Genomic DNA, 13,972 nt, shown 5'->3' with positions numbered 1-13,972 from the left:
TGAACATTTTTTTTGCTTGCTGTGGATGGTTTTAAACTGATTGCTTCTATGATGCTTCACTGTGGAGCACTAACAAAGTCATATTAGTCCTACAGTCTTGAATTGTCTTTCTAATTAATGGTGATGCCAAGAGTCTTGTCTTAAGGTCTTTATTGTTAGAGGAGATGACTTCCAAAATCACAGAACAGTGATTTTCCAAGTGGTGTTCTGTTCCTGTGTGCAAGGAGAAATGCCTGTTGTGCTTCAGCTACTTTGTCTTCTGGGTAACAATTGCAAGGTTTCTGCTTTGCTGTGAACTGAAATGGAATGTACTGTTTGTGTTCCTTTGCCCCAGGATCATTTAAATTATTTAAATTTAAGGTCTTTAAGGTTCAGAACAGATGAACTTTGCCTGTCAGAATCCTGGTCCTGGATGTGTGTCTTGTGTTCAGGGTGAACTGAAGCCAGCTGGACAACAGAAGGTGTCTTGTCCCATGGCCAGTAACTGACTCATCATGTAACCTGAAGGAGGAGCACTGTTCTTATGATGCTGTGAACTTTTCTACTTCCCAGGCTCAGAGAGTGTGCAGTGTTAGCAGGAGGTGTTCCAATAGCAACAAGTCAAAGTTAACTGTGGAGCACTGTGTGGAGAGGTTTAACTGGCAGTGAGTGCAAGTTCTAAGCAGATCTGATTGAGCAGCAGCAGAAGGAAACTTGGCTAACTTTCTCAATAGCTTTGTCAAAAATAAAAGCTGCATCTTTTCTATTTTTCTTCTTAGCTCTAGACAATGTGGATCTGTAGCATCTTATTTTGTTCCCATGCCACTGGGCAGCTCTATTTATTTTTTTTATTCACCATGAAAATGCCCATAGCTGAAATGAGAATGAAGTTAGTCAATTCACTGCAGTGGTAATGGTGAATTATGCTTGGTGCAACACTGTACAACGCTGCATTTCTGATGAGTGAAACATAAAACTGAAAGAGGAAATAGAGAGTTTAAAAGAGGATAATAGGTGCATTTTCAGCCAGTTAATAGTCCCATAACGTAGCGACGAGAGGAAACTCACAGCATTCTCAATATGAGTTATAAGCAAGCTTCCTTTAACGCGTGTGCTCTTTATGTACTATTACTGTGTTTTTATTTATTAATCACTAATCTACTCGTTAATTGCAGCAGCTACAGCTTACATTTCTTTCACATTCCATTCCCACATCTACAAGGTTTTCTCTCTCATTCTCTGTTAATCATAAGTTTCCTCCCGTACATTCTTCACACAGCTGCATCTTTTGATATTTTCTCACGAAGCGTTCCCAGGGGAAGCGAGCTGCTGCGGCCTGTACATGGCCTGAGTGCTACTTAGCCTAACAATGATCTTGCTCACACAAACCTTCTAATAAGTCATGTCCGTGATCTTTAAGCCATTGTGTAACAGTCCCAGATCTAGAATCATGTAAAAATTACATTTTACTGTGGTAATTGTTCTAATTTACTTTTGCTGTTCAGCAATAATTTTCTCCACATGGGAGACACTGTACAAGAACAAAGCAAAAAGAGTGAAAACAGCCCTTCCAGAATTGCTCTTGGGAAATAGTTATGCTGAAGACCTGCGCTGGTGGTCAATTTTTCTGTGCAGACAGCCTGTTTTGCGTCTCATTGAAATCCCTGCAGAAACTGTCACATTCAGTTGTTGGATGAAGAAAGGTTGTTTCATATTTTCTGATGGTTGTTTTTTGTCCTTGGCTATAAGTATTTAGTGATGTGCCAATTGAGCCTGTCCTACTGCAATGAAAGCCATTTTCCTGCAACATTAAGCCAGAAGAGGAAGCACATAGGAACAGTAGCTGTGATGCAGTAAAGCTTGATGGCAGCTGGTTTTCATTGTGTTTTGTGTATGTATTTGGGAAAAGAAATGCGTTCAACTAGGTCATTCTTCTTGCTTGTGCATCTTCCCTAATTCCCTGCTTGGTTCTGCCATGTAATATAATGCATAGGTCACACAAAAAAATATGATTGTAATTCATATTTTTGTGACTGAAGTGGTGTTTGCTAATACAGGTGATGGTAACAGCAAGTCATGTGTTGGTAGATTATAAAAACTGAGCTGTCCCCTCAGTGGGCAATTGCATGGTCAGCCCTGGCCAAGCAGCAGAGGATCCTACAGCTGCTGCCTCTGTGCTCTGCTTTCCCAGACAGCAGGTTGAACTAGTCCTACAAAAACCTTCTTATACAGGATAATATAAGCAGGAATACCTCATTACCAGCTGATTTATCTGTTTGATGGGATTTCTGTTTTGATTAGCGGAGGCTTTCTGATTCAAAGAAAAAAATAACATAAAAAGGAATATTTTATCTGGAGTTATTTCTATGCAATTGGTCATCAGGGAATAATTTGCCAGAGTCAAATCTTGTATTGCACTGGAGGCATCCCAGACTGTGGTCTGCAAAATCATGGCATGCCTGCTAGGAGAAGATGTCATTCCATATTTTGTATGTTCTTTTTCCTGAGAAGTCTCAGCCCAAGCAAATGGGAGCCTGCAGGCATTCAAATCTCTGTAGAGGGACCTGTTTACTAATGATCCTTTGTCTTCCCTCATGTGTGAAGCTAGTGAGGAGAAATACTGCAGTGCTACATAAAAAATTGATAGAAATCAAGCCACTCTACTTAAATACTACTTCAAACCATACATCAGACAGGACATGCAAAAGAAAGAGTGTGTAATGTTACAACCAGAGGACAAAGTCATACATGTGCAGCATAGTTGTGCTGTGGTAAGCCTTGGCGTTAGTTTCAGTTCCACACTCATTCTCCTCAGTGTTGCTATCTATTAAGAAATTTTCCCAGCTGACAATTACACCTCAAAAAAGTTGCTGTCTCATTAATACTTTTATCACAAGCTCTCAAGGAAGTCTGACATGTAGGTAAGGAGAAGGAAGAGGGTTTAGATCCTCCTTGTTTAAAAGTTTCAGGTGGTTTTCAGTATGCCTCAACTGGTGCTCTTTGAAAGTGACAGAGAAAAGTTTTGGGAAGACAGATTTGCAGAAAGCATTTGGAAGAGACTGACTGTGACTGCACTAAGCAGCTGCTCTGCAATCATCTCCAGCACACAGGTGAGTAAGTTTACACATTTAGAGAATCCCAATTCATCAATGCAGTTTCCAAGGTTAAATATGACTGAGTTGCAGAAAGATCCCATTAATATTTCTTTTCCTTCTGTTGCGGATGATTTCCTGACCCATATAGTTATTTTGTGTGCTACACTTCTCCTGGCAGCAAAGGTCACTTAAGAAATTTCGACACCATATTTTTCCACCCACTCAGTACTGCTGTGATGAGAATTTGTGGGGTTGTGTTACAAAATGCTACAGAGAAGTTAAAATAAACCTTTCAGCCATCCCCTTTTTCTGTATGCTACTTCATTTCATCTCTGACAGTAGATGCTTTGGACTAGAACCAAAGTATCTCTTAGAGTAAATACAAGCTGCTCTCAGCACTATGGAAAAAGCTTCACCTAGTTTCTAGACAAATTATTCTGCATGTTGGAGCTGCCAGCTGCACAACTCAACACTAAGTTCACAGATGCAGGTATTTAAATACAAAATATTTTTTCCTTTGGATTTACATGCCTCTTTGCATATGTAAATTTTTAGTGCAATCTACATATTTGATTAGTATTACAGAAGATAACATGAATGCAAGCAGAATTATTTACACAATTAAATATCCTTAATTTTTTTTTTGCTTTAATAGGTCCTTTTATTCATTTGAATTTAAAGGTATTAGTTATGTCCTCACTAGTTCTAAAAGAGGATAACCAAGTCAGCTGGATACCATCAGATATGAGGTTAGCCTACAGCACTTTGTGACATTTATCTTTGCTATTGTCTTTAATTTTACATGGCAATCTAGACAACACTGAAACTACATCTGTAAGGTAGATACAGAGAAGAAGTGAGCTGGTGCACTGTGCTTCTGTTACTGGTAACTGGAAAGGAGCAGTGCCTTAGGCTTTAAATGTGGCTGTGTCATCACTACAAATTGCAGTTCAGTTGTTTCTGGGCACCTGCCCAGTGCTGCTAAAACCTGATGTTAGTTCTAGGAAGTTAGTGGCTGACAGATTCTTAATCAAGTTCTTAATGTAACTGATTCATATTCTCAGCATGTTTTTGGTTTTTTGTTTTGTTGTTTGGTTGGGGTTTTTTTTGTTTTTTTTTTTACTTCTGTCATTGCAATTTTGACACTATCCAACTGAATATGTTTGTGGGACAATTTTGTCTGGCTCAGTAACTTTGCATTTGAAACATATAATAAGATGGATAATTAAAAAACAAATGCAATGTTTTGTCTTCCAGGGGATCTCTCTGGCCAGGCCATGGAAGTGATTCTGGGTTGGAGCCAAAAATGAGTGCTGGAGAATATTAAGCATCATACAGTCACCTGCATTTGCAGAAAATATTTTGATCATTGCTGGCAAATAAGTTTTAACATGACCATTAACTTGATGACATAACTGCAGATCATTTCCTTTTAACCCATGCTTGTAATCTTCCTGAGATAAGCCTTAGTTGCTGTGCATGGCACTGGTATTGCATTAATGCAGCTGCACCCACAGAGGTGATGGTTGATGCATTGCATGCACAGCATTAGGTCCTGGGCTGTTTCCTGCTGATGTTGCAGGGTGATTGTGGAACTCAGCCTTCCTCAGTTGCTGCTGCCAGTGGAGCTCTGCTGCTCTTAAGGCAAAAGTACAAAATACTTTTCAAAGGGGGGAGGAATTTAGGCAAGATTTCAGCAAGGAGGCAATGAAATGTTTGGTAAAGAAAGATAGGAGCAACACTTGATTTCAGTGTAACCCATGTGCAGTCATGGTCTCTGGCTTTGGATAAGATTCATCTGGTTGGCTGGAAGGGGCTGCTGACAAGCAAGTGCACAGCAGCTGAAGAAATCTCACCTGTACAAAGTGCTTTTAAATGAAGGATTTTCTTTTAGAAGGACAATGGCAAATGCTCCTGTGAAACCACAGATGGAGAAGCAGTTCTTTATGTCATACCAGAAGAGAGGCTAACATAGATTGAACAGCAACCAGTTACAGCTTAAAATTTGAAGAAGAAATTATTTAATTGCAAATAGGATGGCTGGGTTCTGAAACAGCAGTTTCACAGTGTGTAGGGAAAAATTGGGTTGCATTTAGGTTGTATCTTCTCACCACATGAGGGGAGAGGAAGTTAAGACGCAAATTTGACATGCTTTCATTTGTTGTTTTGCTCATCTTCAACCAAGGCAGCCTGATGCAAACACTAATAATTCTGCATGATGATCATTATTTCAATGAAACTTCTTTTAACAATGTGTTTTCGCTGCTTAGGTGAGTGTTGCTTATTTTCTTTGTTTTGTTTTTAGTTAGCTGCCTGTAATTATTGAGCTGGATTTAAAAAAACTTACAGTATATCCACCTCAAATACACATGTGAGACAAAAGGAGAATGTTAACAATTTTTTCATAATGCTGAAAGCAAGATTAAAATGCGTGAGAAATCAAAAAGCATTTTCACAAAGAAATTGTTGCAGGCAGAGCATAGAGGAACAAATAGAACACTTTCAACACCCAAAATGGTGTTAGGTTAATGCAAACACCATCTTTTTAGGACTTCTGACCTGAATATTTATTAGGACAAGTGCTGAATGTAGAATTTTAAAATGTTATGGAGGGTTTATTCTAGATCACACAGGTACTGAGATGCAAAGCAGATAAGGATTCATGATTCTTATTCAATACTAATTGCAGTGGATGATGCTGAAGGCATTCCATAAGAGTTAAAAAAATTAGCAGAAAGATTTTTTCCAGTGATATTTTTCCAGAAAAACAATAAAATCACAAGTTGGAAATGCAGCACCACTGATAGCACAACTGTGTTTTGAATGACAAACTGAAAAACTGAAATTAGTGATCATTTCTTTAACTTGAACAGCTTCTAGGCTGTTCATTTCCACATTACTCCAATTCTTTCCCTAATTTTTTCTGCTACTTATATTACCCCTATACTGTCCATTTTGTTCTCTACAAAGAACAAAAATTGCATTGCAAAGACAGAGGTGCCTGACTCCTTTAAGTATGATGAATGTGTGGCTTTTTCTATGGACAAAATAGAAAAGTTTATTTGCATCTTTTTGATAATACTAATCAGATGCCATTTGATGGTGAGATATGGGAAGATGATCTCATTAGTTATGTGTTGCTGTGAAATGTGACTGAGTGGTAAACAGGATAAAATTTAGAAGAAAATCATGCGCTTTAGTCTTATTATGAGTAGTTGCTCACCTTAATATTATAAATTACAGAAAAAAGGAAATGATAATTCTTCACACAGCATATGAAGCTAATTGTCTTAGCAGTCATGGGAATAGATTTTACAGGATTAGCATTTTCATGATGAGCATCAATGCCATTAGAACATAAAAAGTTATCTGATATCCACACAGTGGTTTCACTTCTGAAGAAAATATTTTGTACAGTGCTGCACAATGTCTCGTGTCTCACTTTGCATTTCAACAGTGACTGATAAATGTATTCAAGCAGGAAGGAATAAAAAGTTTGATTTCCTCTGATAGTGTCCAAGTCAGCCTTTTCTTAAAAGCCAGACAGGAGACCTAATAAGACAACTGAGTCTGTGTGGCATCTCTGATACTTATTAAATGCGCCTCTTGTACTTATTAAATGAAGGAGGTCAATTTGATGCTGTAAACTACTTGTCAGCAACTATTTAATGGAAGAAGTTGAAACCAAATGAAAGAACCCACCTCTAAAATGCTGTACATTTGTCATTCATTAGAAGCCGTGCAGGATAGGAACTACATGGTGACAAAAATTGTAGTGGCTTTTTCTTTAACCTGGATGAGTTTTTCACTGTTGACTAATGAATCAATCTGAATTACTCCTTTGGTTGTTCTTTATCTGGCAGAGAGTGCTTAATATGCTTCAGACTGCAACTCTTTTTATAAAGCTTATTCTTTAAAATAAAAACCACATTTATCAGCAAGTATGAAGAATATCTTCATTTACTGCACACCAACAATGATGGAGGACTTTAACACACCAGATTAAAAGTCTATTTTAGCCAGAAAGCAATTGTCATCTTTCAAGGGAGAAGTGGGTACTAAGTAAGCTTAAAAATTAATGTCATAATGATTTTATAGTATTAATATTATTTTTAATATTTATTTTAATATTTAAATGCTTCTTTAATGTTTAAATTATTTGTTTTAAATACAGCTATAATTACATCTCTTTGCTGCTTTAATTTTTAAATCTCTGTGTATTTCTCCACTAGCTACAGGTTCCAATAATTTAAGAGTCATCCAAACTCCAACACATATGAACCTATCCATTGGAGCCTACACTGAAATGGTCTGTACTTGGGAAAAAGCTGTTGTGAGGTATAGAATGAGCTGGTATCTTGTTAATAAATCAAACATCACTAGAACTGTATCATCAGAACTTCGCTATCCATCCAACACCACCTGTGAAAACAAAGATGTGCTAGTCATCAAATCTGCCAGTGTAAATGACACTGGATTTTATTACTGTGAGATAATTATTGAAATACCTTTCTTTAAGAAACTACGTGGAAATGGGACAACAGTGGTTGTGGAAGAGAAAGGTAAGCTAGCAAGAGCATGTGTGTGCCATTTCACTTGTCATCATAAAGATTCTTCAGTTTGAATTATGTTATGCATTTCCTGCTTCTCCCACCCTCCTCCCTCAGCACTGTGGATCTCAGGATGAAAGAGACAAACACAAAGAGGGCCTGAGTGACTCTTAATGACAATTGACTTAAACCCTCTGCCTTAATACCCCCTGTGTAGTGTTTGTTTTCCTCCACAAGGATTTGCTAATAGGAATTATTGCTTAAGGTTTACAAAAATGCTGTGCAGTTGACATTGCTGTTCATCAGGTGTGCATCCCTCAGGAATGGCAAAGTGACCTTGCACTTGGGTGGGGGGATGGACTGATGCACTCTCAAAGTAATTTTTCATTTTTACTGCCTTTTTCCTTTTTTTTAATGATGTTGTTCTTTTATTTGAACTTTGAAGAGTACATAACTTTATTTAAAATATATAGTTGCAGAAGCTCACTCACTGGATAAGAGATATTTGGTAACATGGGTAGTCCTACCTCTCTTAGTGGCAGTAGGAAGCTCCTGTCTTTGCTACAAAAAGAAACAGCACGCCACCCTATCTGGTGAGTTACAGTATTTCCACTAACTCATATTGTCTAAGTCAGGTGTTTGTTTTGAGATGGCTGGAGAGGTGCACTTCAGATGTATTTCAGTGTATAACTTTTGTTCACCTGGTCCTGGTCTGCTGGGGCACCTTGAGCTGAGAGAAGGGATCAGAGGCACAGCCTGTAGTTCAGCTGAGTGTTCTTGCAGCCACTTGCTTTCATTCTTTATCATTCTAAGGGGAGTCATCACTTAAACTGAAGACCTTGACCTGGCTAGGGGATTGAAGGATATCCGTTCTGATAATTTCTTGCTGATTTCTGGCTGAACAATGAGGAGCCAAAACTTAGCTCTGCATCGTATTCTTACTCCCAGTAGTGACAACTGGAAGTCAAATCTGAGAGACTCAGTCTTGGACATATAGTTCTAAGTTGTGTTTTTTTCAAGCTGTGATTTCTTTTTAATTAATTATTAATTTGGGTTAGTAGGAGATTTTGGAGGGCAGTGTTGTTTCTTCATTTGTTTCTTTGTATGTTTCTTTGTTTGTTTTTTGTTATTGTGTATTTTGTTATTGTTTTGTTGGGTTTGGGTTTTTTTCAAAATCTGGAAATGTAAGGGTGGAAGATGTCACAGGAAAAATATAGCAAATGACAAGGGTACAGGACAAATATAAATGTAGAGCAGCTGTGGGTGGAGATCATCGATCAGTGACATTACCTAAGGCAGCCTTTTAGGTAGCTGTTTGGGTTGTTTTCAGCTGATTTCATTTACCACTTGGACACCACTCTGGTGCCTGTCATCAAGACTAGCTGCACAAGAGCTCTGCACAAGAGCTCTGAACTCTTAATTTTGGTGCTTATCGAGCTCTGGTGTGACTCTGGAAATGGACAGTAAGCAAGCACTGACTGCAGCTTGGGTTTTGCTCAGGTGCTGCACAGCCTCCTGTGCTGACAGGAAGGCTTGAGCAGGAGCAGCTGCTCGAGGTGGTAGAGCTTCACAGGAGAAATGAATCCACCCCAGAAGCAGCTGAGGAAAACTCATCATGTAATTCTGCTGAATGGGTAAGTGGTTTATAAAAAGACTCTCTCTATGAGAGGATTTTCAAAATGAGGTGCTGGGGAGTGGACTGAATAGAAAGCACACAACAAGCTGCTGTTCCTAGGACAGCATCTTCCTACACATGAAAAAGGTTTACAGCAAAAAAAGCCCACTCAGAAATAAGAAGAGAGATATTTATGCAGCAGCAAAGTACTGAAATCTGTTGTTATATTTAATGACACTCTAAATTTGCTTGGAGAAGAGGGCAGCAAAAAGCGGAGAATATCAACATAGAGACTGAGCAAAAGAAAGAAGCATTGGAGAAGTAGAAAATGGCAATAAAGTCCCTTCATGTATAATTGTGTTCCAAGCTCAGGGGCCTTGGACAAGCTTCAGCTCATAGGGCCATTAGAGCAGGCAACACTGAGTGCAGGCAGCAGATTTCTGGCAAGCTCCTTTTTCCATGCAATTATTCATCTTTTAATTGCATTAAAACATAAAGTGGGCAAGGGAAAAAAGCCCTAATTTAACCCTTGCACAGGCAGGCACAGTTTCCTTCGTGATCAGCTGGACAGGGTTGAGCAACCACACAGAGGTGATGAAAAATGCCCAAACCTGTGGTCACAACTGCATTTACTGAGCTTATAGGTTCTCAGGTTCTCCTGTAAGAGAACCTGGCTGCAGCCTTGGTTTGCTCACATTGGTGCTGTGGTCATGGTGAGAGAAAATGCCAGGATCCAGGTAGTGAGACAGTAATATCTATCTTTTATTGAACAATAGTCATTACCTTAAAAAAAAAAAAAGTTATACCTGTGAAAATTCATTCCCTATAAATAGATTGCCACTGAAGCTAAGAGACTTGCTTTTACTGGAGATATCATAGAAGAAAATTATAAGAATACAAGGCATAATATGGTCTAGTTATAGAAATAAAATATTGTAATTACTAGCTATAAAGGGATAACTCTTCTTGTTGTTAATATTTAATGAACATGTAAGAAAATTATGTTGAGAATGAGAAAACAAGCATCCTAGGGGATGCCAAGTGAAAAGTTCATTAGCAGCCAGTTGCTGCTCAGGGTTTGTATGGACAAGACTCTTCCAGAGGATGTGTGAATGCAATTATAAACTACCTTTTGTAGCTACTTTATAATTTAGCAGCTACCAGTCACAGTGATGTGTCATGACCTAAGTTCAGACCTTTTTGCTATTTTAGTGAAAGCAGAAAGAGTGGTTTCATAGTGGTATCATTTAAAATGTTAAAGCATAATTGGATCCTATAAATAATTCAAGAGATCCAGTAGGTTAGTAAAGTGAGTACATACAGTGTGTATGGACACCACATTTCAAACAAATTAAGCCAGTGGTGATGAGCAAATATTATGGTGTCTCTGGAATTGCACTTACTGCCTTTCAATTGTATTGCAGAATATGATCACCTTTAATTTAAATTTTTTTTCTGATTGTGAAAAAGTCTCTACTTACTTGGGAAAAGCTAGTCTCACACTGGTTTTTACATAACTTTTCTTTATAAGTTTAGAAATTTGGTGAATATTCTGGGTAGGTTTGGGCATCATTTCTGGAACACTGAACATGAAGGTTCTATCCGCCTCTGCAAGGCTATTTACAGTCTCAAGCTTTTTTTACAATCCTTGGAGTTGCAAAGAAGGCTATGTACCGTCTCATGCTTTTTTTTACAATTCTTGGGGTTGCAAAGGCCATCCTGTAACATTGAATTAATTGATTGGATCAAGGCATGGATTTTATTCTCACCTGTATCATATGTCACAACAACACTGAGCAGTTAGGTGAGGTGACAATGCACAGCTCCAAGGTAACTTTAACTGAGAGTGAACATCCTCATGGCAAAGCTGGCTCCTCTAGCTGTGCTCTTGCTGTGTAGCACTTGTCTCTGTCTCTTGAGAATCATTGTGCATTTCCTCAGCTGAGATGCTCAGGGAGTGTTTCCCAGACAGTTCTGCCAGCTGCAGGGGAATTTGGCCTTTGAGGGAATTCCCAGTGCTGCTGACGATTTTTTCATCAAGTTGTTGAGGTTCCAGACAAAATCCAAACACCGCTGTAGCATTAATGCAAACTTCCAGCCCATGACAGCACACATAAAGTCCACTCTCGAGAGAAGGAAGGGGGATCTGGTTGTTCAAAATGCACAGAATTGTGATCCAGATTAGTTGGGCATCCCTACCATGCCTCCTGTTTGACATTTGGCTGGCAGGTGCCTCTCTGTGCTGAACATGGTTGATCAGAACAAACAGCAAACCCCCACAGCAGAGTGTAAGAGTGAAGACAAAAAGCTCCTGCTTCATGACTTCCACCCATTTATTAGTTTATGCCATCTCAGCTTGAGAATCTGAGTTTATATGTCTGTGAGCACAGGTCTTTGTGTACATTTCAGGTAGACCTTTAATTCTCACTTTTTGCTAAAGGACTTTCCTATGTGTGTTTAGGAAATGAAAACTATATTTTTGCACTGTCCAGAATAGCATCCCACAACAGTGTGCTGGGTTACTGTGTCAAAAGAACTTCCATCCAGAAGGAAGAGTATGATGAAGTTTTTTTGAAACGTCAGATTTAAAAGATTAAGGGGATAAGAAAGATTTCCACTTTAGATTTCACAGAATCCAGTCTAAACTGGAACCTGACATCTTTACTATTTTAAGGAAGTAATTTTTGCCTGGTGCCTAATTAACTAAGAGAATTGAATCTGAACTAAGGAAGGTTTTGCCTTTCAACATCAGTATTGAGACATTCTTTCCCTCTGAAATTGTAACTTCATGGCCTGTGATTCTTTCTGTTTCCTGGGGTTGTGCTGTGTCATAGGCAAAAGTTCATTTTACATGTACTTTATGGCTAAAAGTCTTGATGGGTGTTTTCTTTGCTTTTTAAGGCTGTGTCTACGCTCTATGAATCACTTGAATTTTTTTGCAATGAATCAAGAGGAAAAGATGACAAATCCACTGTGACTATTGTATCCAATGGAGCTGGTGAGCAAATCCCACAAACTAGGGCAGCTGAAAAGCCTAGAATGAGACAAGGATCTGCCATCTCCTTTGACATTCAGGACTAAACAAAATATGGCTAAATAACTGTGAATCTGAAAAACATGATCATTTGCTGCTGCAAGATGGATTATGGGTTTCCTGTTAAAAGCTTGTCAGTGGAACAATATACAAGAAAAAAAGATTGGTTCTGAGCAATTTTTGAATGTTTTGTCACTAGCAAAACATTCTAAGGAGCTTCTGGATTTGGTGGATATGTCATTTAGCAGGCTGTCTTCGGCTCTTCCTCTGGTGTTCAGAAGTAATGACCTCTGTGTTACCATACTTAGAAAAATCTTCTGGATTAAATAACATTTCCAACAAAAGCATTTCTTCAGGAAGCCCATGTATGAGTAGCAGAAGGAAGAGAAAAAATGCATGGAGTCTGAGCTCTGAAACTGTCATCAGTGCAGATCATGTTATAGACAGAGGGGTATGCCAGAAAGGATTATACCCCTGTGGAAAGGGAATGTTAGTGTTAATCCATTCATAAATTAGGAAAAGTCTTCCAGAGAAAGAAGTCTCCTACACACAATGAAATACTAGGTTTAAATGAAGCTATATATATATATATAATATATAATTGTTGTCTAGCTGGTGGAGGAGGACTGCTTGGAGGAGATGGGGGTGGTAACACTCGTTCCACTTTTGCCAGTTTAAAACTTTTTTTAAAAATCACTGAAGAAAAACCAAAGTTGGACCATATTGAGGAGAACCTGGTTTCCAAGGTCTGAAGAGAGGTGAAGAGTATTGACAGCAAAGCCAGTCACAATTGTCCAAGGGCTGCTGAATGCTAAAACTGGATATCTGAAATGAGCATGTATTTATGTACCAAGGTTATGGCATCTTCTGTTAATGTTCTTTTCAGAGTTTAGGTGGAGGTTAGAACACCTTGCCAGCAGTGCAGGTAGAAACAACTTCACTGCTTGAGGTTTTCATCCAGTTTGTACCTGGGCAGTGCAGTAGATACAAACTAGCTTTCCCAGAGCCCTTAAAAACTGTGTAGTCTAAACGTGTGACTGGCTTGATTCTAAATATTCCCAATGAAATCTTTGTGGCCATACAGCACAGCTCATGGTGTGGCTCTGTCTATGCTGTACAGACTACAGTTCACAAAGCTACCTCTCAAATTACTGTAACTCAGCTGGTCTCTCTCTGTGCTGTGCATCCTCATTCCTGGGTTGTTCTGTAGCCTGCTCTGAATTCCCTACTGCAATAAATATGCTCCTGTCTGAACTAGACTGTAATCACTGCCCTGTGAATATATCTTGTAGGAGAGAAACTGTTATAATACATCTCATGGTACTTTATGTATAAATTTAATAAAGCAAAAGAATACTCTTTCCTTCTTTTTGAAGTTCAGTTATTTTAAAATCCTGGTGGGTTTTGTCCTGAAACTCACTATTCCAGATCCATTTCCTTTACTGCATGGTGAAACACTGTCATGTGCCATATTCCTTTGAGGATCACAGATGGGGCTGTGATCAGCTTCCCCCAAATCCTCTAACTTTGTTCTCTACACAAGAAAGTCATAATCAGTAAAATGGTGACCTTCAGCCCAGGTCTCTGTTCAAGGAAGCTCTCAGTTATGCACCAGAGCTGTAAGTGGCTGCAGTAAATTTTGGTTTTTCTATATACTGCTGGTTACTTCTCTGTTTAATCACAATGAGATGCACAGTGT

The 13,972-nt window shown here is 38.7% G+C and overlaps 1 protein-coding gene across 1 annotated transcript; it reads left to right on the top strand.

The window, feature by feature from the left end:
• Positions 1 to 5,197: 5,197 nt before the first annotated feature.
• LOC146438781 (uncharacterized) lies at positions 5,198 to 13,636 on the top strand. The gene is made up of 5 exons (XM_085059760.1): positions 5,198 to 5,344; positions 7,307 to 7,636; positions 8,098 to 8,217; positions 9,125 to 9,258; positions 12,141 to 13,636. The coding sequence occupies exons 1-5, from the start codon at positions 5,290 to 5,292 to the stop codon at positions 12,318 to 12,320; spliced, it is 819 nt and encodes a 272-aa protein (XP_084915886.1). The 5' UTR covers positions 5,198 to 5,289; the 3' UTR covers positions 12,321 to 13,636.
• The last annotated feature ends 336 nt before the right edge of the window (positions 13,637 to 13,972 follow it).

Source organism: Lichenostomus cassidix, chromosome 4 (assembly GCF_008360975.1).
Source record: "Lichenostomus cassidix isolate B80296 chromosome 4, HeHo_3.0, whole genome shotgun sequence".
Taxonomy (NCBI): Eukaryota; Metazoa; Chordata; class Aves; order Passeriformes; family Meliphagidae; genus Lichenostomus; species Lichenostomus cassidix.
The sequence above is the reverse complement of the archived record's forward strand: the minus strand, read 5'-3'. Positions and strand labels throughout refer to the sequence as shown.

Excerpts from the sequence above, each read along its gene's own strand:
- LOC146438781 (XM_085059760.1), top strand. The coding sequence starts at position 5,290 with ATGATGATCATTATTTCAATGAAACTTCTTTTAACAATGTGTTTTCGC. Across the intron at positions 7,637-8,097 it reads AGTGGTTGTGGAAGAGAAAG|TTGCAGAAGCTCACTCACTG; the intron begins GTAAGCTAGCAA and ends TAAAATATATAG. Across the intron at positions 8,218-9,124 it reads ACAGCACGCCACCCTATCTG|GTGCTGCACAGCCTCCTGTG; the intron begins GTGAGTTACAGT and ends GGTTTTGCTCAG.